Source organism: Thalassophryne amazonica, chromosome 16, assembly GCF_902500255.1.
Source record: "Thalassophryne amazonica chromosome 16, fThaAma1.1, whole genome shotgun sequence".
Classification (NCBI taxonomy): domain Eukaryota; kingdom Metazoa; phylum Chordata; class Actinopteri; order Batrachoidiformes; family Batrachoididae; genus Thalassophryne; species Thalassophryne amazonica.
In genome coordinates, this window is record NC_047118.1 from 85,204,400 (window position 1) to 85,228,347 (window position 23,948).

Sequence of the window (23,948 nt, forward strand, 5' to 3'; positions counted from 1 at the left end):
CTCCCAATTCAGATCAGGGAGACAGACACCCTCTGTACTTTTAAGATTAGGCTTAAAACTTTCCTTTTTGTTAAAGTTTATAGTTAGGGCTGGATCAGGTGACCCTGAACCATCCCTTAGTTATGCTGCTATAGACTTAGACTGCTGGAGGGTTCCCATGATGCACTGAGTGTTTCTTTCTCTTTTTGCTCTGTATGCACCACTCTGCATTTAATCATTAGTGATTGATCTCTGCTCCCCTCCACAGCATGTCTTTTTCCTGGTTCTCTCCCTCAGCCCCAACCAGTCCCAGCAGAAGACTGCCCCTCCCTGAGCCTGGTTCTGCTGGAGGTTTCTTCCTGTTAAAAGGGAGTTTTTCCTTCCCACTATCGCCAAGTGCTTGCTCACAGGGGGTCGTTTTGACCGTTGGGGTTTTTACGTAATTATTGTATGGCCTTGCCTTACAATATAAAGCGCCTTGGGGCAACTGTTTGTTGTGATTTGGCGCTATATAAATAAAATTGATTGAATTGATTGATTGATGGTGGACGGTCATCCGGCCTGGACCGTCCGGAAGATCTTGGGCGTATGTCGTCAGAGGCGGGGCTACCAGTATTTGGTGGACTGGGAGGGCTACCGCCCTGAAGAACGCTCCTGCGTCAAGCGGGAGCTCATCTTGGACCCCTGCCTCATCCAGGACTTCTATCGGGAGCATCCTGATCGTCCGGGTAGGTTGCCTGGGGGCTCCTGTTGTGTGTGGGGGGGATGGGTACTGTTGTGGGCTGCCTGCTCTGTCTGCTGCTGCTGCTCTCTCTCTTTTCTGCACAGGTGGCGCGCTGCAAGCTGATCGACACACCTGTTCCATATCTCATCACTGCAGTATATGAACCCTGGCTCTTCACTCCATCCTCACCAGAAACTCTGAAAACCTTCCATGGTAAGACTGGTCATTTTTGCTCATATTTTTCTGTATGTGTTTCCACACACCAGCCTGAAAAGACGCAGCTTGTCGCTGAAGCAAATCAAGACTTTCCTGCAGCCTGTGACGGAGCTCCCACGCTCCACATCAGCAATCACACAATTGTTTGCCCTCTTTTGCTTTTACAAGCTGTTGCATACTGAACTCTGCTTAAAACATTGTACAAGTTGAACTGTGAACTTTTCCTGAAGAGGAGCAACTGGAAGAAACTGCACTGAATCATTTTTGTCTAATTGCCTGCTTACCAGGACCAGCTGTGATCAGTTATCAGTGATTCAAACTGAACTGAGAAGTTTTCCTGTTTAAGAACGATATGAAGAAACTGAACAGAATCTTTCTGCCTTATTACCTGCTTATCTGGACCAGCTGTGATAAGTTGTCACTGATTGACTGTGTGGACCGCTTCTGGAAGTGACTGGCTCAGCACTCACCATCTGTGTCTCTCTCCCCAGCTTCCTCGACAGCTTGTGGTGGCCACCTGGCTTCATCAGTCCCATCTGCTGGGACTGAAACCACTCTGTACTGCGGACTCCCTGGTTCAACCATTCAGTGTGCCAGTCTCCACTTGGCTAGGCAGCCTTGCATATTTATTCTGTTCAATAAATCCTTTGTTACCGCTCACTTTCTGATCTCTGCTTCTGGGTTCGTCTTCCACTCATGCCCGAACCGTAACACTTCCACCTGAATGTCATCTGGACCGACTGCCTTTCCACTCTTCATCCTCTTCATAGCTGCTTTCACTTCAGAATCAGAATTGAATTTATTGCCAATAAGTTCTCACAAGTAAATTGATCTGGTGTCATTGGTGGATAAACAACAATAAAAATAAAAAGGAAAAAATACTTCTGTAAGAAGTGAAGGAGTCAACTACAAAAATGGGCAAAATTATGTTCACTGTCAAATAAATATAACATAGTGGAATGGGGCTGTGCAAGGCATGGAGATGTACAGTACCTTTCAGTACAGGGATGATCAATCTGTACTTTGTGGGACTGGGGAGGGGGCAGGGTAAATGGGGGAGTCATCCTTACTAACTCCTTGTATTTCCTGATTTATTCTCCACATCATCCAGCCTTTCCTCTCTCTTTCTCATTGTCTTAATTCATCAGCTCCTCAAGATATTCCCTCCACCTTCTCAACACACACTCCTCACTTGTCAGCACATTACCATCTGCATCCTTTACCACCCTAACCTGCTGCACATCCTTTCCAGCTTGGTCCCTTTGTCTGGGCAATCAGTACAAGTCCTGTTCTATATTGTTCAACTTATTGTACAGCTGACTACATGCCTTTTCCTTAGCTTTTGCCACTTCTCTTTTCACCTTACGCCACATCTCCTTGTACTCCTGTCTAGTTTCTTCATCTCTCTATCTAAATTATTTTTCACCAACTTATTTCTCCTTATGCTTTCCTGAACATTTTTGTTCCACCAGCAAGTCTGCTTGGAACTCCGACGAGGGTGGTCGCATCTCCTCCACTCCCTTATCTCTGTTTTCTGCTTTAACCTTCAAGTCCCTACTTCACCAGACTGTGAATTCCTCAAATTATATTGGATTCTGGATCTATTAGACTACTATCAGATTAACCATGGAATTCATCAGCTGGTCTCTGAATGAGATTGACACCATTTTTTCTACAAGAAGGTCAGGAGCGGGGGATCCTACCTGCCCAGATGGAACGTATCCTGCGGGCTATGTTCTCAGCTCCTGGGGGTCTTGGCGTATTGCATGCTTGGCGCCTTTCTCCATTGAGGACGTCGAGGATTTATTCATTTTTGGTCTTATGGTAGCAGGGCTGGTACTTTCTGGCTTATGTGCTGCCCTGATCTACTGGAAAATTGGCAAGATGGCTGCATCAAGAACCACCGCCCCTCGCTTGTCCGTCATGATTAACAAGGTTGGCAAGGCAGTGCATTCTCAGACTGCGATGACTCTTGAACTCAGACGCAAACTGGATGACATCTTGGAGCAGATGCATGCCTTGCAGTTGAAGTTGAAGGTTTCAGAGGCCGGTGAATATTCTTAATTCATAATTGGGAATATTTTTAATTCATAATTGGGATTTGGTTGTTCAAGTGGAACTGTTAAAAAGTGTTTTTCACTGCTCAACCACAACACTCCAGGCTTATCAAGCCTGAAGGACAAATTGCCCGACTGTTTTTCCTCCAGAGGTATGTTTTTGGCCTTGGTGAGATTATTCGGCTCCTTTCTTGTCTCAACCCACAAAGACAATAAACTGACAGACTTTACACATGGACAAAGATTGAAGCATGCTCCATTTTTTCCCTATAGCTCCCTTCCTGCTCCCAATCACACACCCCATCCCGGCCACCATTCACGCCACCCTTTTCCCCTCCGGGGGCTGCGCGGTTTTTAGCTGCGGAAGGTCCCTGTTCCCCCCAAGCTAGCGCCGGCACGACTCCAGTTGCAGCGGCCTTCACCCACTTTGCCTCAATTTGGATTATGGACTGCTTCAAGTTTAGTGCACATAAACAATATCAAATGTATATGTGTTGTCTTTAATTTTGATGTGTGCCATTATTACGGTAAACAAGTAATATCCATCCATCCATCCATTTTCTTCCGCTTATCCGGAGTCGGGTCGCGGGGGCAGCAGCTCAAGCAAAGCCGCCCAGACCTCCCGATCCACACACACCTCCCCCAGCTCCTCCGGGGGAACCCCAAGGCGTTCCCAAGCCAGCCGAGAGATGTAATCCCTCCAGCGTGTCCTGGGTCTTCCCCGGGGCCTCCTCCCAGTGGGACGTGCCTGGAACACCTCTCCAGCGAGGCATCCAGGAGGCATCAAAAAAAGATGCCCGAGCCACCTCAACTGACTCCTTTCGAAGTGGAGGAGCAGCGGCTCGACTCCGAGCTCCTCTCGAGTGACCGAGCTCCTCACCCTATCTCTAAGGGAGCGCCCAGCCACCCTGCGGAGGAAACTCATCTCGGCCGCTTGTACTCGCTATCTCGTTCTTTCGGTCATGAGCCAAATCTCATGACCATAGGTGAGGATCGGAACGTAGATCGATCGGTAAATCGAGAGCTTTGCCCCCCTACTCAGCTCTCTCTTCACCACGACGGTCCGATACAGTGACTGCAATGCAGATGCTGCACCGATCCGTCTATCGATCTCACGCTCCATCCGTCCCTCACTCGTGAACAAGACCCCGAGATACTTAAACTCCTCCACTTGAGGCAAGGACACTCCACCGACCTGAAGAGGGCAAAGCACCTTTTTCCGGTCGAGAACCATGGCCTCGGATTTGTAGGTGCTGATTTTCATCCCGGACGCTTCACACTCGGCTGCAAACCGCCCCAGTGCACGCTGAAGGTCCTGATTTGACGAAGCCAACAGAACCACATCGTCCGCAAAGAGCAGAGACGAGATTCTGTGGTTCCCAAACCAGACCTCCTCTACACCCTGGCTGCACCTAGAAATTCTGTCCATAAAAATAATGAACAGAACCGGTGACAAAGGGCAGCCCTGGCGGAGGCCAACGTGCACTGGAAACAGGTTTGACTTACTACCGGCAATGCGAACCAAGCTCCTGCTGCGGTGGTACAGGGACCGGATAGCCCTTAGCAAAGGACCCCGGACCCAGTACACCCGGAGCACTCCCCACAGGGCGCCCCGAGGGACACGGTCGAACGCCTTCTCCAGATCCACAAAACACATGTGGACTGGTTGGGCGAACTCCCATGAACCCTCGAGCACCCGATGGAGCATGTAGAGCTGGTCCAGTGTGCCGCGACCAGGACGAAAACCACACTGCTCCTCCTGAATCCGAAGTTCGACCATCAGTCAAATTCTCCTCTCCAGTACTCTGGAACAGACCTTACTGGGGAGGCTGAGGAGTGTGATCCCCCTATAGTTGGAACACACCCTCTGGTCTCCCTTCTTAAACAGAGGGACCATGAGTAATAATTAATTAGTAACAAACAAGTAATAATTGTGGATTAATTGCTGTATCCTGAGGTAATTGGAGTGTAAACATAACTGCCCTTTTGTGGGATCAATAAAGGTGTCTGAAGTCTGAAGTCTCCTTGTCTTCCTTCCGCTGTCCAGATGTCACACCCAGTACCTTCCTAGCCGTTTCCCTCACCACATCTGCAGTAATTTTTCAGTTATCCAAAACTGCTTCTCCTCCACCCAGTACCTCTCTCATCTGCTCACGGAATTTCACACAACAGTCTTCCTCCTTCAGCTTCCTTTATATAGCTCTCACTCTCTTGCCTCTAAAGTCATTCTACAAACCACCACCACTTTTAGCTTCCATCTCCTACACAGAATGTAGTCCACCTGTGTGCACCTTCCTCCACTCTTATATATCACTCTGTGCTCCTCCGTTTTCTTAAAGTACAGCCATTTCCATCTTTTTTTGCAAAATCAACTACCATCTGTCCTTCCACATTCCTGTCCTTGATACTATGTCTACCCATTACTTCCTCATCACCTCTGTTCCCTTCACCAACATGCCCATTGAAGTCAGCTCCTATCACCACTCTTTCAAGATGGGCACACTCTCCACCACCTCATCTAACACACTTTGAAATCCTCTTTCAAGTTTCAAGTTCAAGTTTCACTTTATTTATCCTTAAAAAGGAAATTTAGAGAGCAGCAGGATGTCCAAAACACATAACAACAGAGCACCATCACCAGACGCCCACAGTAATTGTAATTGTCCCCCCCCCCCAAAAAAAAAACAATGACAAAAGCCAATGAACAATACACAACTAAAAACTGTCATCATAAACATGGATGGAAATAAAAAATGAATAGTACAATATTTAAAAGTCCTGTAAAAAAAATATCAGTTCAATGCATTCAAATTTCTAATAGCCTGAGGAATAAAAGAATCCCTGACACGACTCGTCCTCAGCTTAGGAAGCCTAAAACGGTGACCAGAGGGGAGCAAATTAAACTCCCCAAAGAGTGGGTGATCAGGGAAGTTCAAAATTTAGTTGGTCTTTCCTCTGACCAACATCTACAACTATAACATCATAAATATGTTGTAGTTGTAGTAGCGGTACCCCGACCACTTTAGATGCCACATTTACCAGCTTTATGATCTTATGCTTGCTGATCATTGGAAGACCACCATACGACACCACCATACAAAATGTCAGGACTGATTCAATTCAACACTGAGTAAACAAAGTCATCAGAGTCCAGCACACGCTGAATGACTTCAACTTTCTCAAACAGAAAAGTCTCTGTTGGGCCTTTTTGCAGACAGCATCTGTGTTGCTCTCAAAGGATAATTTGCTGTCGATGGTGGTTCCTAAATATGAGGTCTGTGAGAAAAGTATCCGACCTTTTTATTTTATGCAAAAAATACATGGATTTGATTCATACGTTTTTACGTCAGCCAAGCTTGAACCTTCGTGCGCAAGCGTGAGTTTTTTCACGCCTGTCGGTTGCGTCATTCGCCTGTGGGCAGGCTTTGAGTGAGCACTGGTCCACCCCTCTCGTGGTTTTTTCATTGCGAGGAAATGGCGGAATGATTTGGGCTTTGTTCCATCAGAATTTTTTCAGAAACTGTTAGAGACAGGCAGCTGGAAACCATTCGAAAAATTTATCTGGCTTTCGGTGAAAATTTTACGGGCTTCACAGAGAATAAGGAGTGTTACTACAGCTTTAAGGATGGCCCACAATGGCGCACCGCACTCCGAGCCACTATCGAGAGGCAGAAACCACCACATCATTTCTAAACGGATGGCTGTGTGGAGCCGGGACTGTCGTGTGCAATTTCTCTGGTTATCATGAGAGCTGGACATCAGCCATTTTCCGGCAGATTTCACTTTTAACAAGAGATTTTGTCATGGAAAGCCGCGCAGAGGCTTCGCGCGTCAAGACAGATTCGCTGATGGAGCTAGACAAAGAACATCTCCGTTTTGGAGTGTTAGAGGACAACCTATCTCGGCTTTCAGTGGCTTACCAGTCGAGTGAGTATAAGAGAAATTGTGGAGAGCTGGGCACTGAAAAACGGAGGTGTTCCTTTGTCTCGCTCCATCAGCAAATCCATTGTGACGCGCAAAGCCTCCGCACAGCTTTCCATGACAAAATATCTTGTTAAAAGTGAAATCTGCCAGAAAATGGCTGATATCCAGCTCTTGTGATACCCAGAGAAATTGCACACGATGGTCCCGGAGCCATACATGATCCGTTTAGAAATGAAATGGTCGTTTCTGCCTGTCGATCGCGGCACGGAGCGTGGCGTGCCGTGCGCCATTGTGGGCTGTCCTTAAAGCGGGAGTAACACTCTGTAATCTCTGTGAAGCCCATAAAATTTTCACCGAAAGCCATGTGAATTTTCCGAATGGTTTCCAGCTGCCTGTCTCTAACAGTTTCTGAAAAAATTCTGATAGAACAAAGCCCAAATCATTCCGCCATTTCCTTGCAATGAAAAAACGAGAGGGGTGGACCACTGCTCACTCAAAGCCTGCCCACAGGCGAATGACGCAACCGACAGGCGTGAAAAAACTCACGCATGCGCACGAAGGTTCAAGCTTGACTGACATAAAAACATATGAATCAAATCCATATATTTTTTGCATATAATAAAAAGGTTGGATACTTTTCTCACAGACCTCGTACAGTGAGGAAAGTAAGTATTTGAACACCCTGCAGTTTTGCAAGTTCTCCCACTTAGAAATCATGGAGGGGTCTGAAATTTTCATCTTAGGTGCATGTCCACTGTGAGATAATCTAAAAAATCTACATAATCTAAAACAAAAAAAAAAATCACAATGCATGATTTTTTAAATAATTTATTTGTATGTTACTGCTGCAAATAAGTATTTGAACACCTACCAACCAGCAAGAATTCTGGCTCACACAGACCTGTTAATTTTTCTTTAAGAAGCCCTCTTATTCTGCACTCTTTACCTGTATTAACTGCACCTGTTTGAACTTGTTACCTGTATAAAAGACACCTGTTCAGACACTCAGTCAATCACACTCCAACCTGTCCACCATAGCCAAGACCAAAGAGCTGTCTAAGGACACCAGGGACAAAACTGTAGACCTGCACAAGGCTGGGATGGACTACAGGACAACAGGCAAGCAGCTTGGTAGAAGACAACAACTGTTATGATTATTTATTAGAAAGTGGAAGAGACTCAAGATGACTGTCAGTCTCCCTCGGTCTGGGATTCCATGCAAGATCTCACTTTGTGGGGTAAAGATGATTCTGAGAAGGCTCAGAACTACACAGGAGGACCTGGTCAATGACCTGAAAAGAGCTGGGACCACAGTCACAAAGATTACATTAGTAACACATGATGATGTCATGGTTTAAAATCCTGCAGGGCAGCAAGGTCCCCCTGCTCAAGCCAGCACATGTCCAGGCCCGTTTGAAGTTCACCAGTGACCATCTGGATGATCCAGAGGAGGCATGGGAGAAGGTCATGTGGTCAGACGAGACCAGAATAGAGCTTTTTGGAATCAACTCCACTTACCATGTTTAAAGGATGAGAACAACCCCAAGAAAACCATCCCAACTGTGAAGCATGGGGTGGAAACATCATACTCTGGGGGCGCTCTTCCGCAAAGGAGACAGGACGACTGCACCATATTGAAGGGAGGATGGATGGGGTCATGTATTGCGAGATTTTGGCAAACAACCTCCTTCCCTCAGTAAGAGCACTGAAGATGGGTCATGGCTGGGTCTTCCAGCATGACAATGACCCCAAACACACAGCCAGGGCAACTAAGGAGGGGATCCGTAAGAAGCATTTCAAGGTCCTGGAGTGGCCTGGCCAGTCTCCAGACCTGAACTCAATAGAAAATCTTTGGAGGGAGCTGAAACTCCAAACCTGAAAGATCTAGACATTTTCTAGAGATTTTTTTTTTTAGATTATGTCTCTCACAGTGGACATGCACCTAAGATGAAAATTTCAGACCCCTCCATGATTTCTAAGTGGGAGAACTTGCAAAAGCGCAGGGTGTTCAAATACTTATTTTCCTCACTGTATTTGTACTCATCCACTGTATCAACATCACTGTTCTGAATAACAGTTTGTGAGACATTTTGTTTTGATGTACAGAAATCAATTATCATGTCCTTTGTCTTAGAAACATTGATGGACAGATAAAAGCTCCCACATCAAGCAATAAAATCATCGACTACAGGGCCACGCCCCTCCTCATCATTATTAAGAAGGCTCACTATGACAGTGTCGTCTGCAAATTTCACACAGTGCCTATTCTCATATTTACTCCTACAATCACTAGCATATAAGATAAAAAGCAGTGGTGACAAAACACAGCCCTGTGGAGAACCTGTGGAAGAAAAAGCTTTTGAGGATAAAACTGTCAGGATTTGGGTCTTGCCAGCTTTTATTTCTTGGCTCTGTGTTCTTCAGTTACTTTTGTTTATTCTGTTGTGGGGTTTTTGTTCTGTTTGGGTCTGTCTTTCCTGTCTGTCTCTGCTGGCTCTTGGTGGTGAGTGTTTCCGTCTGTCTGGCCACGCCCTCCTTCTGGTGTGTTCCACGCACACCTGTTCTCTATCTGCACCTCATCACCTGGGTGTATTTAAGCTCTCCACTGTGCCTTACTCCCACGCCAGATTGTAGAACCTTGTGCCTCTTTCCAGCTCTGTTCGTGTCTTTCCTTGCCTTGCTTTGTTTGCCTCATCGTATTTTTTGACTACCTGCCTGTGTACCTCGACCACGCCTAGCCTGATGTATTTGTTACTGTTGCTCTTTTTGGACTGACTATCTGTGTACCGACCCCAGCCTGTTTACAGAGTAAACATCTTATCTCCACTGAGCTGTGTACCTGCGTCCTGCATTTGTGTCCAGCCCGTCAAACCTGACAGTATAATCTGGCCAACAATGGGCACAGCAGACGCAGACGTCTTCCAGCTGGCGGTACGCCACCACAGTCGGCAGCTCGCTCTGCAAGAGGACCAGCTAGCCGTTCTGAACTCTGGGATTAGTGAGTTAGCTAAGCAGCAGGCTTCTTTCATGGCCTCAGTGAGCTCTCAGATGGAGCAACTACTCTCTACCATTAAGCATCAGGCTATGACTAGTACGGCTCTCGCCGATGCACCACTTCCGGGACCGTTGTTAGCCCCACCGGCTCCTGTACCCGTGGTTTGTAATCAACTCTCCCGGCCTGAGCGTTTTTCTCGAGAGTCCGGGGATGTCAAGCCTTTCATTACACAATGTGAACTTCATTTTGAATTAATGGTGTTAATGTTTCCGTCCGATAGGGCGAAGATAGCATTCGTCATTACTCACCTGACCGGCAGGGCTGCAGCGTGGGCCACGACGGAGTGGAGCCGCGGTTCGCCATCTTGCTCCTCCCTGGCGGCCTTCACTCACGCTCTAGAGCAGGTCTTCCAGCACACCTCGCCGGGGCGTGAGGCGGGGCGTTCGTTGATGAGGTTAAAGCAAGGCAGTCGCCGGGTGGCAGATTACGCCATCGATTTTCACATCCTCGCCTCGAATGGAACCAGGCGGCGCTCCAAGATGTCTTCTTCCGGGGTTTGAGTGACATCATTCAAGACCAGCTGGTGGCGATAAACCTGCTGAACGACCTTGATGCTCTGATAGCACTGGCTATCCGGACTGATCGCCGTCTGTCTGACCTTCCCCGCTGAGACAGCCTTCATTACGCCCAGCAAGTCTTCTCGTTGTCGGATAGATCATCCTCTGCCGGCCGCTCTGGCAGCAACACTCCGCCCAGCACTGCAGAGAAGCCCATGCGAGTAGGACGGACACGCCTCTCCCTGGCAGAGCGCGAGCGGCGTCGAGTGTTAAGGACTTTGTTTTTATTGTGGTCAGTCAGGTCATGTTGCAACCCTCTGTCCAGTAAAGGGTGCCCCCGTGCGGCTGAGAAGGGTTGTGCAGGTGAGTCAGAGTTCAATTCATACATCCTCTCAGAATGATTTAATTGCCACTTTCTCATCCGACCATACCACCATAGAATGTCCTGTATTCATTGATTCTGGGGCTGATTCTAATCTCATGTCATCCTCTGTTGCCAGGTCCCTCCAACTGAAATTTTATCAGCTTTCACGCCCATTGGTGGTCCATGCGGTGGATGGCCATGAATTAGGTCAAATTGAGTACCGCACCCAACCTGTTTGCATGATAATTTCTGGCAATCATTCTGAACAAATTAGTTTTCATGTATTTGATAACATGACTCACTCTGTGATTCTGGGGCACCCTTGGATGCAACACCATAAACCTAGTCTAGACTGGACTCAGGGTAAAATTGAAGCATGGGGATCTTCTTGCGAAAAGTCTTGCCTGTCTGCACCCGAGGTTCCAACCAATATTTGTAACTCTGATCTACAGGGAGTACCAGTTTGCTACCATGATTTAGCGCTCGTCTTTAGCAAAGCTAAGGCTAAGTCTGTACCTCCGCATCGGGAGTACAACTGTGCCATCGATCTTCTCCCTGGGGCGACTCCTCCCCGGGGAAAATTGTTTTCTCAGTCAGGTCCCGAATGAGCAGCGATGAATTCATACATCCAGGAGTCACTGGATGCTGGATTGATTCGTCCATCGTCATCCCCCGCTGGAGCTGGGTTCTTCTTTGCTGAAAAGAAGGATAAGTCACTTCGTCCTTGCATTGACTATCGGGGGTTAAATGATATCACCGTTAAAAATCGCTATCCTCTGCCACTGATTTCATCTGCTTTTGAGCTGTTAGAGGGCGCTAAAGTGTTCACAAAATTAGATCTTCGAATTGCCTACCATTTGGTCAGGATTAAGAAGGGAGATGAATGGAAGACTGCTTTTAACACCCCAACTGGGCACTATGAGTACCTGGTGATGCCTTTTGGGCTCACAAATGCCCCAGCAGTCTTCCAAAATTTGGCAAATGACGTTTTACGAGAATACTTAAACAAATTTGTTTTTGTTTACCTGGATGACATCCTGATATTCTCTCCCGATCTCCACATACATACTCAGCATGTCCGTTCGGTCCCGCAGACCCTATTACAGAGCAACCTCTTCGTCAAGGCGGAAAAGTGCGAATTCCACAGAACTACGGTATCGTTTTTGGGATTCGTCATCTCTGAGGGAGAGATTCGAATGGACCCAAACAAGGTGGCGGCAGTGCGTGAGTGGGCAGTTCTAAGCAATCGAAAGGTTGTACAAAGATTCTTGGGATTTGCTAACTTTTATCAAAAATTTATCAGGAACTTCAGTACCATCGCGGCACCTGTCCATAATGCAACCTCGTCCCTACAGGCGTTCAAGTGGACGCCTGAATGTGACGAGGCATTCCGGGTCTTAAAGCAACGCTTCACCGCAGCCCCGGTGCTACACCTTCCTGACCATGCATGGCAGTTCGTGGTCGAGGTCGATGCTTCCGATATCGGTGTGGGAGCAATTCTGTCGCAACTAAGTCCTAAAGATAAGAAGTTGCATCCATGTGCCTATCTGTCCCATAAGTTGTCAGCGGCAAAACGAAATTACTCCATCGGCGACCGCGAACTGCTGGCGGTAAAAGTGGCCTTGGAGGAATGGCGTCACTGGCTTGAGGGGACACAATTGCCATTTCTAGTGTACACGGATCATAAAAACATCGCTTATCTTCGCACTGCGAAGCGCTCAAATGCTCGTCAGGCCCGGTGGGCAATCTTTTTCAGTCGATTCAACTTTGTTATCTCGTACCAACGCGGTTCGAAAAACGGGAAGCCTAATGCCTTGTCCAGGCAATACGATAAAGCGATACACCTTCTGACCCCAGCAATATTCTCCCAGCATCATGTTTTATCTCGGCCATTACGTGGGAGGTGGAATCATGGGTAAAGGAAGCCCTCCGCAACATTTGCGTGCCTTCTAATTGTCCTCCGGACAAGTTATTTATACCTGACGTCCTCGGGGGGGGGGGGAGGTGTTATCGAGTGGGCTCACAATAGCCGGTTTTCGTGTCACCCTGGAATCAAAAAGACGGTTCATGTCGTGCAACAACGTTTTTGGTGGCCGCATATGGTTGCAGATGTTACGGAATATGTAAATGCCTGTCAAACATGTGCTATGCATAAGTCCTCATCACACCCACCTGCGGGCTTGTTACTACCTCTGCCTGTTCCCAAACAACCTTGGACTCACATCACAATGGACTTTGTATCTGGTCTTCCCCCCTCACACGGCAACACTGTGATTTTGTCTGCTGTAGACAGATTATCCAAGATGTGTCATTTTGTGCCATTGCCCAGTTTGCCTACTGCCAAAGGAACTGCTGAAATTATGTTAACTCATGTATTTCGTCTCCACGGTTTTCCCCAGGATATCGTCTCTGACCGGGGCCCACAGTTTGTGTCCAGGTTCTGGAGGGAGTTCTGTTGCTTCCCTGGGCCACCTCCAGTCTCACGTCCGGCTATCATCAGGAATTGGAAAAAGGGTCTTCGAATTTTGTGTTCTCAGCATCCCTCTACCTGGTCATCCCAACTGCCTTGGATCGAGTTAGCTCACAACAGTCTGCCCTCTGCTTCTTCTGGTTTCTCCCCTTTTCATGTGGTGTTTGGTCATCCTCCCTCTTTGTTTTCTTCCTCCACCCTTCGGTCCCCGGTCCCGTCTGCCCTAAGTCTGATTGTCAGGTGCCAACGAACTTGGGAGCGGGTACGTCGTGCCCTATGCTGTTCCTTGGCACTATACAAAGCTGCCGCGGACGGCAAATGGTCCTCGGTTCCCGTCTACACACCTGGTCAGAAGGTCTGGCTCTCCACCCGGCATTTGCCGCTACGGGGTGTTCCTCGGAAACTGGCTCCCAGGTACATTGGTCCCTTCCCCGTGTCCAAGGTCATTAAACCTGTTTCTGTCCGTCTCCGTTTACCTGGTTCTATGCATGTTCACCTCACCTTTCATGTCAGTCATGTCAAACCCTTTGGGTCCAGCCCTTTGTGCCCTCCGGCCGTTCCCCCGCCTGCCGCCCGGTTCGTGGTGGTGGGGATGGGGGGCGGTCTTCTCTGTGCGTCGGCTTCTGGCTTTGCGTCGGAGGGGCAGCGGGTTTCAGTATTTGGTGGACTGGGAGAGGTACGGCCCCGAGGAGCGGTCGTGGATTCCCTCCCGCTTTGTCCTGGACCCCTCTCTCATTAGGGATTTTCATGCCTCTCACCCTGCCGCGCCTGGGCCGTCGAGGGCCGGCCTTTGAGGGGGGGTACTGTTAGGATTTGGGTCTTGCCAGCTTTTATTTCTTGGCTCTGTGTTCTTCAGTTACTTTTGTTTATTCTGTTGTGGGGTTTTTGTTCTGTTTGGGTCTGTCTTTCCTGTCTGTCTCTGCCGGCTCTTCGTGGTGGGTGTTTCCCTCTGTTTGGCCACGCCCTCCTTCTGGTGTGTTCCACGCACACCTGTTCTCTATCTGCACCTCATCACCTGGGTGTATTTAAGCTCTACATTGTGCCTTACTCCCTCGCCAGATTGTAGCGCCTTGTGCCTCTTTCCAGCTCTGTTTGTGTCTTTCCTTGCCTTGCTTCGTTTGCCTCATTGTGTTTTTTGACTACCTGCCTGTGTACCTCAACCACGCCTACCCTGATGTATTTGTTACCGTTGCTCTTTTTGGACTGCCTATCTGTGTACCGACCCCAGCCTGTTTACAGAGTAAACATCTTATCTCCACTGAGCTGTGTACCTGCTTCCTGCATTTGTGTCCAGTCCATCAAACCTGATAAAAACACCATTAACCCAATCACACTGCGACATGTTGGAACGAAATTCCAGTATCCAACCAATTAGGCTTCAAGTTGAAAAGAGTCTGAAGTTTCTCAGCCAGCAGAAAGGGCTGGATAGTATTGAACACTGAAGAAAAGTCAATTAAATGATGCCTCGCATGAGTTTTTGGGGTTTCCAGATGATTATAAAGGAAATTTAACAATTAGGTTTTGCATCCGCAACACCTCTGCAGCCCTGTGAGCAAAATGGAGCAGATCAAACTGTTCCTCCACCTGCTTCAGTAACTCCTGCTTAACCAATCTCTCAAAGGTCTTCATCACCAAAGAGGTGAGAGCTACCGGTCGAAAGTCATTTAGGACCTTCGGGTTCTTACACTTAGCCACAGGAATGATTGCAGAGTGCTTTAGTAGAGAAGCTTGAATCTTCGACTGGACTGGTTTGCTTGACGTGAGGACGTTTCGCTTCAAATCACAGAAGCTTCTTCAGCTAAAATTCCTTGCTCTGGTAGTCTGACTTCTGTCTTGACTCTTGTAGAGAAGAATAAACCAGAAGCCAACAAAACCTGGAGTTTTTTTTAACCTAACCAGACCCCACCTACCGAGAGGCTGACTGCTATAGGCTAGTGACTAAACAATAGCTCTAATTAGCACCTATTGTGCTCTAGTTAGCACTCTCCTAATGACAGGACGGAAGCCTCCCCTGATGGCTCCCTTGACGACTCTCTCCTGATGACGTGAATGACTCATTACCATGAACAAAAGACTGAAACTGCTTTGACCTGAGTACCACATTGTAAACAGGGTACAAAGCGTGTCTGAGACCCGCTCCGCGGTTAAGGCTGGGTTTCAACAGTTGAAACCCAGCCTTAACCGCACAATAGGTGCGGGAGCACTGGAGGACGATCCGTCTGGAGTCAAAGCGGAGCAGAGTGCCTGTCTCACGGGACAACACAGGAGACAACCACTGAACCTTTCACCTTGGCTCTGTTCTGTGCAGCTCAGCAAGCAGAGGCGCCTACAGCTGCAGGGAGGGGGCGCCAGTTTGCTAATTCCCCACACAGTGATATGATCACTGCTTTGCAGCGCAGATGATGATTATTTGTTTTTTCTTAAGCATTTGTGCCACCCCCAGTGTGTCATGAAAAAATATGCCATGGGCAGCTGCCCGCTCCACCCACATCAAAAACCACATCTGCTTGTACACATCCAAAACATCTCCTATAGTCCATGTTTCCACAGTGCTATCCTCTTGAGACATCAAAAAACAAAATTATAAAATAAAAATGTAAAATAATATACATTGGGGGAAATATCTCTCCATTCAATTGCAGGATTTTCCACCTACAAAGAATGGAGAGGTCTATATTTTTTATCGTAGGTACACTTCAACTGTGAGAGACAGAATCTAAAAAAAAAAAAAAAAAAAATCCAGAAAATCACATTGTATGGTTTTTAAATAATTAATTTGTAATTTATTGCATGAAATAAGTATTTGATCCCCTCAAAAAACAGACCTTAACAATTGGTACAGAAACATTTGTCTGCCATTACAAAGGTCAGACGTTTCCTGTAGTTCTTGACCAACTTTGCACATTGCAACAGGGATTTTGGTCCACTCCTCCATACAGATCTTCTCCAAATCTTTCAGGTTTGGAGTTTCAGCTCCCTCCAAAGATTTTCTATTGAGTTCAGGTCTGGAGACTGGCCAGGCCACTCCAGGACCTTGAAATGCTTCTTACAGAGCCCCTCCTTAATTTCCCTGGCTGTCTGTTTGGGGTCATTGTAATGCTGGAAGACCCAGCCATGGCCCATCTTCAATGCTCTTACTGAGGGAAGGAGGTTGTTTGCAAAAATCTCGCAATACATGACCCCATCCATCCTCCTTTCAATACGGTGCAGTTGTCCTGTCCACTTTACAGAAAAGCACCCTCAGAGTATGATGTTTCCACCCCCATGCTTCACGGTTGGGATGGTTTGGTCTTGGGGTTGTTCTCATCCTCTAAACATGGTGAGTGGAGTTGATTCCAAAAATTTTGGTCTCATCTGACCACATGACCTTCTCCCATGCCTCCTCTGGATTATCCAGATGATCACTGGTGAACTTAAAACGGGCCTGGACATGTGCTGGCTTGAGCAGGGGGACCTTGCTGCCCTGCAGGATTTTAAACCATGACAGCATCATGTGTTACTAATGTAGTCTTTGTGACTGTGGTCCCAGCTCTCTTCAGGTCATTAAGCAGGTCCTCCTGTGTAGTTCTGAGCTTTCTCAGAATCATCCTTACCCCACAAAGTGAGATCTTGCATGGAATCCCAGATTGAGGGAGATTGACAGTCATCTTGTGTTTCTTCCACTTTCTAATAAATAATCATAACAGTTGTTGTCTTCTACCAAGCTGCTTGCCTGTTGTCCTGTAGTCCATCCCAGCCTTGTGTAGGTCTACAGTTTTGTCCCTGGTGTCCTTAGACAGCTCTTTGGTCTTGGCTATGATGGACAGGTTGGAGTGTGATTGATTGAGTGTGTGAACAAGTGTCTTTTATACAGGTAACAAGTTCAAACAGGTGCAATTAATACAGGTAAAGAGTGCAGAATAAGAGGGCTTCTTAAAGAAAAATTAACAGGTCTGTGAGAGCCAGAATTCTTCCTGGTTGGTAGGTGATCAAATACTTATTTCATGCAATAAAATGCTAATTAATTATTTAAAAATCATACAATGTGATTTTCTGGATTTTTTTTAGATTCTGTCTCTCACAGTTGAAGTGTACCTACAACAAAAATTACAGACCTCAACATTCTTTGTAGGTGGGAAAACCTGCAAAATTGACAGGGGATCAAATACGTATTTCCCCCACTGTATATGTTTTTCTCCTGGAGACATTTGTTTGTCCTGTGGAGTTTTTAATGAGAGTGTGATGTTAAATAGTAATATTTACAGCAGTGTTGTGTGGGCAATTAAGTATGCTGAACTACTCTGTCTTCTCATCTCCACAGTGGGGGTGAAGTGTCTGTCGTCTCTTCTCTATGCGGAGCTCACAGAACTGAGCACCGTGCTTGATGGCAATGCACAGCTGTGAGCTGGTAGAGTCCATAGCTCTGGAAATGATGAGTCCCTTATTCTCTGCTTGGCACGTCCACTGACCTGAATGAACATTGACTTACATACAAGTCAATGTAAACATTAGGATCACTAAAGGCTTATTTATTTATTTACTTTTCTCATATGGGGTTGGAGGCAGCTTCAATGAAAAATAACATGAATTTTCCATCATCATGTAAAACCATGTTAGGTGTATTGTGTCTTGTGTAGCATCACGTGTATATCTCATACATACCTGTACAAATAATGGTATGGTCTGCATGCTGGCAATCTCGCCTCTGTTAATGGGATCTCTGGCCAGAATGTGAAGTGCTCCTGTGCAGCCCTCGACTATCTCCTCCATACGAACACCATCCTGAGGACACAGACATACACAGAAAGACAGAAAATTAAAGAGGACTAATGGGTCTTTTACGGTGGATACACTTAGAGCGCTCCATTCTCAAACCCATTGTTTTCAACTGCTTGAACCATCCAAAGATGACACAGAGCACCGTGTCAGGCGCCATCACTGTGGGTATGTCAAATTCAACTTTGCACTCAAAATTGAATTTGGTTCAACTCTGACTGCAGAGTCTTTAGAAACAAGTCATCCAGCCCAACACAAAGAGCAACAAAAGTGTGTGTCAAATCAAAAACAGAAATCACACCAGTTTTACACAGGGCAGCATTTTCCTAAGGGAAAAAAAATCCTGACAAAGAAATATTTATCATTTACTGATCTCAGGTTTAATGTTTGAATAATTTACTTTATTCTGAAGAAAATTTGTTTCATAATTGAGGATATGTACCAATATTCCTCTGTATATAGAGTTGTGTTAAAAAATAATAGCAGTGTAAAAAAGTGAGTGAAGCTCAAAATCCTTATAACAGCTTTTATTTCCATGAAGGCAAATCCTCTTTTGCATATTCAACTCAAAACATGAAGACAACTTCATCAAATTTATTACTTTACAGAAAGCGAAAAAAAGGCAACATTTGGTTGTTCAAAAAAATAGCAGTGTCTGCTTTTTTTCTTTATAAACTCAAACGTTTATTGAGTCAACTGAAAAATACTTATATTTACTATTTACTAATATTTAGCTGTATAAACACTGATTCTGAGAACTGCTTTACATCTGTGCTACATGTAGCCGAGCTGGCACCTGTGAGCAGGTATTCCAGTCCAGCACCATTGGATGACAGTCCACAATTCCTCTGCCTTTCTTGGTTTTCCCACAGAAACAGCATTTTTGATGTCACCCCACAAGTTTTCTATTGGATTAAGGTCCAGGATTGGGCTGGCCACTCCATTACATTAATTTTGTTGGTCTGGAACCAAAATGCTGCTCACTTGCTGGTGTGTTTGGGGTCGTTGTCTTGTTGAAAAACCCATTTCAAGGGCATTTCTTCTCTGGCATAAGCAGTGGTGGGCATAGCTAACCAAAACGTTAGCTTCAATAACAGCTAATCAGCTAATTGAAAAGTTATTTTTAATGAAGCTAAACCGATAAACCACCCAAAAAATTACTGGAAGCTACATTTAACTGATAACTTTCAGTACTGTCTCCAGTACACTTGCAACAACTAACAAGCTGATTTTGAATTTTAACACCACAATCACTTCTGGAAGCGTCAAAGGCAACCACAAACCGAAACAATGAGTCAGCACGTCTGTCTTTGTACATCCTGCCCACTGCTGGAAGCTCCTCTTTACTACATATTTTACAGCAGTGAAGCAGTTGAGAGGAGCTAAGCTCAACTCTCCACACACACACACACACACACACACACACACACACACACACACACACACACACACACACACACACACACACACACACACACACACACACACACACACACGTCATTATTCCTTACTTAGCAGGTTAAACGCAACCAAGGCGTATTACTGCCAACCACTGTACAGTAGTGTTCAGAATAACAGTAGTGCTATGTGACTAAAAAGATTAATCCAGGTTTTGAGTATATTTCAAATTGTTACATGGGAAACAAGGTACGAGTAGATTCAGTAGATTCTCACAAATCCAAAAGACCAAGCATTCATGATATGCACACTCTTAAGGCTATGAAATTGGGCTATTAGTAAAACAAAGTAGAAAAGGGGGTGTTCACAATAATAGTAGCATCTGTTGATGCTACAAACTCAAAACTATTATGTTCAAACTGCTTTTTTAGCAATCCTGTGAATCACTAAATTAGTATTTAGTCGTATAACCTCAGTTTTTCATGATTTCGTCACATCTGTTGGGAAAGTGTCGTGACACGGACCCACAACAGGGGGCGTTAATGAACGGACAATGGATAAGCCAAAAAGTAACAATTTAATGTTGTGAAGCGCACAACGAAGTACAGACAATAACAATAGTGCGGAATGTCAATCATACACAAGGTGGCGTGTGGCAGGCTCGAAGATAGAAGACGTCTGGTGATAGAAGAGCCGGAACCCACACAGCTTCCACCACCAACGGATCTGAAGAACACCGGAGCCGCCAAGCCCTGCGCCCCAGGTGGCCACTGTCTTCAGCAATCAGACCCGGTACTGCTGGCAGAGAACAGAAACAGTTTGATGAGTGTGAGTACGCACACTCAGTAATCCCACAGTCTGTGTTCAGTTAGGAGGGAGAACCTCCACCTCCAATCACACACTCGTACAGCTCCTGTGAAACCACTTATCTGGTTTGGGGTGTGAGGCGAAGCCGTCGCAGTCCACACCAAACGCCAATACAGCAGACAAGGACACGTCACAGGAAAACGGCTGCAACTGAGATCAGACTATTAGTCAAAGTTAAGCTTAGCAGAGAAATTACCTGTATGGTAGATGACTTCTCGGCGGGGAGGTGGAGTTGCAGTCCGGCTTTTATGGAGGTTGACGTTGATGAGTGACAGCTGGTGGTGATGATGACAGCTGTCACTCCACTGGTTCCGGCGCCCTCTCGTGCTTGAAGCCCGCACTCCAAGCAGGGCGCCATCTGGTGGTGGTGGGCCAGCAGTACCTCCTCTTCAGCGGCCCACACAACAGGACCCCCCCCTCAACGGGCGCCAGGAGGCCAGGTTGTGCCGGGCGTAGAAGTCGGCCAGGAGGGCCAGGTCCAGGATGAAGCTCATTTTCACCCAGGAGCGTTCCTCGGGGCCATACCCCTCCCAGTCTACCAGATACTGGAACCCCCGACCCTTGCGATGGACGTCCAGGAGCCGACGCACGGTCCACGCCGGCTCCCCGTCGATGATCCGGGCAGGGGGCGGTGCAGGTCCAGGGGTGCAGAGTGGTGAGGTGTGGTAAGGCTTGATACGTGACACGTGAAAGACAAGATGGATCCATCCTGTCCTTGGTGATGGAAAATGGTCCGATATACCTGTCCTTGAGTTTTTGAGAGTCTACCTGAAGTGGGATGTCCTTTGTTGACAACCACACCTCCTGCCCGGGCTGGTATGCAGGGGCCGGGGAACGCCGGCGGTCTGCATGGGCCTTGGCCCTCGTCCGGGCCTTCAACAGGGCAGAACGGGCGGTCCGCCACACCCGGCGGCACCTCGTGAGGTGGGCCTGGACCAAGGGCACACCGACCTCTCCCTCCACAAGTGGAAACAATGGGGGCTGGAACCCCAAACTCACCTCAAACGGGGAGAGGCCGGTGGCAGACGACACTTGGCTGTTGTGGGCGTACTCGATCCAGGCCAGATGGGTGCTCCAGGCCGTTGGGTGCGCGGAGGTAACGCAACGGAGGGCCTGCTCCAGCTCCTGGATGGCCCGCTCTGCCTGTCCGTTGGTCTGCGGGTGATACCCGGACGAGAGGCTCACAGTGGCCCCCAGTTCCCTGCAGAAACTCCTCCAGACCTGAGAGGAGAACTGAGGGCCACGGTCTGAGACGATGTCCGCTGGTATCCCATGCAGATGCACGACGTGGTGGACCAGGAGGTCTGCTGTCTCCTGGGCCGTGGGGAGCTTCGGGAGGGCCACGAAGTGGGCCGCCTTGGAGAACCGGTTCACTATCGTGAGAATGGTGGTGTTGCCCTGGGACGGCGGGAGGCCCGTGACAAAGTCCAGGCCGATGTGGGACCAGGGGCGGTGAGGCACCGGTAGGGGCTGGAGGAGTCCTGAGGTCCTCTTGTGGTCAGCCTTGCCCATGGCACAGGTGGTACAGGCCTGGACGTAGTCCCGGACGTCGGCCTCCATAGACGCCCACCAGAAGCGCTGCTGGACTACCGCCATGGTCCTGCGCACCCCGGGATGACAGGAGAGCTTGGAACCATGGCAGAAGTCCAAAACGGCAGCTCTGGCCTCTGGTGGGACGTATAGTCTGTTCGTCGGGCTGGTCCCCGGGTCCGGGTTCCGTGTCAGGGCCTCCCGGACGGTCTTCTCCACATCCCAGGTGAGGGCGGCCACGACAGCGGACTCGGGGATGATGGTCTCTGTGAGGTCTGACAACTCGGCCTTGGCCTCCTCTTCATGCACCCGGGACAGGTCATCCGATCGTTGGTTCTTGGTCCCGGGGCGGTATGTGATCCGGAAGTCAAAGCGCCCGAAGAACAGTGACCAGCGGGCTTGCCTGGGGTTCAACCGCTTGGCGGTCCGGATGTACTCTAGGTTCCGATGGTCCGTGAAAACCGTGAAGGGCACCGTCGCTCCCTCCAACAGGTGTCTCCACTCTTCAAGAGCCTCCTTCACCGCCAGGAGTTCCCGATTGCCAACGTCATAATTCCTCTCAGCCGGGGTCAACCTGCGGGAAAAATAGACACAAGGGTGGAGGACGTAATTGGACTCCCCGCTCTGGGACAGCACGGCTCCTATCCCTGAGTCAGAGGCATCCACCTCCACTGTGAACTGGCGAGTAGGATCAGGCTGCACCAGAACTGGTACAGACGAAAACCGGCGCTTCAACTCCCTACACGCGGCTTCGCACCGATCCGACCAGGTGAAGGGGACCTTAGTGGAGGTCAGGGCTGTCAGGGGGCTCACTACCTGACTGTAGCCCTTAATGAACCTCCTATAGAAATTCACAAAGCCGAGGAACTGTTGCAGTTTCCTACGGTTTGTTGGTTGGGGCCAATCTCTCACCGCCGCAACCTTGGCTGGATCAGGGGCGACGGAGTTGGAGGAGATTATGAACCCCAGGAAGGACAAAGAAGAGCGGTGAAACTCGCACTTCTCGCCCTTCACAAACAGCCGGTTCTCCAACAACCGCTGTAGGACCTGACGTACATGCTTGACATGGGTCTCAGGATCCGGAGAAAAGATGAGTATATCGTCTAGATATACGAAGACAAACCGATGCAGGAAGTCCCGCAAGACGTCATTAACCAACGCTTGGAACGTCGCGGGCGCATTGGTGAGGCCGAACGGCATGACCAGGTACTCAAACTGACCTAACGGGGTGTTAAATGCCGTCTTCCACTCGTCTCCCTCCTGGATCCGAACCAGGTGATAAGCATTCCTAAGATCCAATTTAGTAAAAATTTGGGCTCCATGCAAGGGCGTAAACACTGAATCCAACAGATGTAACGGGTGTCGGTTGCGAACCGTGATCTCGTTCAGCCCTCTGTAATCAATGCATGGACGGAGTCCGCCGTCCTTCTTGCCCACAAAAAAGAAACCAGCACCCATCGGTGAGGTGGAGTTCCGGATCAACCCGGCAGCTAACGAGTCCCGGATGTAAGTCTCCATTGATTCGCGTTCCGGACGTGAGAGGTTGTACAGCCTGCTGGACGGGTACTCAGCGCCCGGTATCAAATCAATGGCACAATCGTACGGACGGTGTGAGGGCAGCGTGAGTGCCAGATCCTTGCTGAAGGTGTCAGCAAGGTCATGGTACTCGGCTGGCACCGCCGCCAGATTGGGGGGGACTAAAACCTCCTCCTTAACTGTCACACCGGGTGGAACCGAGGATCCTAAACACTCCCGGTGGCAGGTTTTGCTCCACTGAACCACAACCCCAGACGGCCAATCAATCCAGGGATTGTGTTTCAACACCCATGGAAAACCCAAAATCACTCGGGAGGTAGAAGGTGTTACATAAAACACAATCTCCTCCCTGTGATTCCCAGAAACAACCAAAGTCACTGGCTGTGTCTGGTGTGTGATTAGTGGAAGAAGGGTGCCATCTAGTGCCCGCACTGACAATGGTGACGGTAAGGCCACTAGAGGGAGCCCAACCTCCTTTGCCCATCTGCTGTCCAGCAGATTCCCCTCCGACCCCGTGTCCACCAGTGCTGGGGCGTGAAGGGTTAGATACCCACTCAGGATCGTGACTGGGATACG

The 23,948-nt window shown here is 48.1% G+C and overlaps 1 protein-coding gene across 1 annotated transcript in view; it reads right to left on the reverse strand.

Annotated features, from left to right (window-relative positions):
* Positions 1-23,948, reverse strand: part of jupb (junction plakoglobin b) — a 325,763-nt gene that overhangs the window by 42,706 nt on the left and 259,109 nt on the right. The window contains exon 12 of the mRNA XM_034190543.1: positions 17,928-18,047. Within this exon, the coding sequence (XP_034046434.1) occupies positions 17,928-18,047 (120 nt within the window). The remainder of the gene's footprint in view (positions 1-17,927; positions 18,048-23,948) is intronic.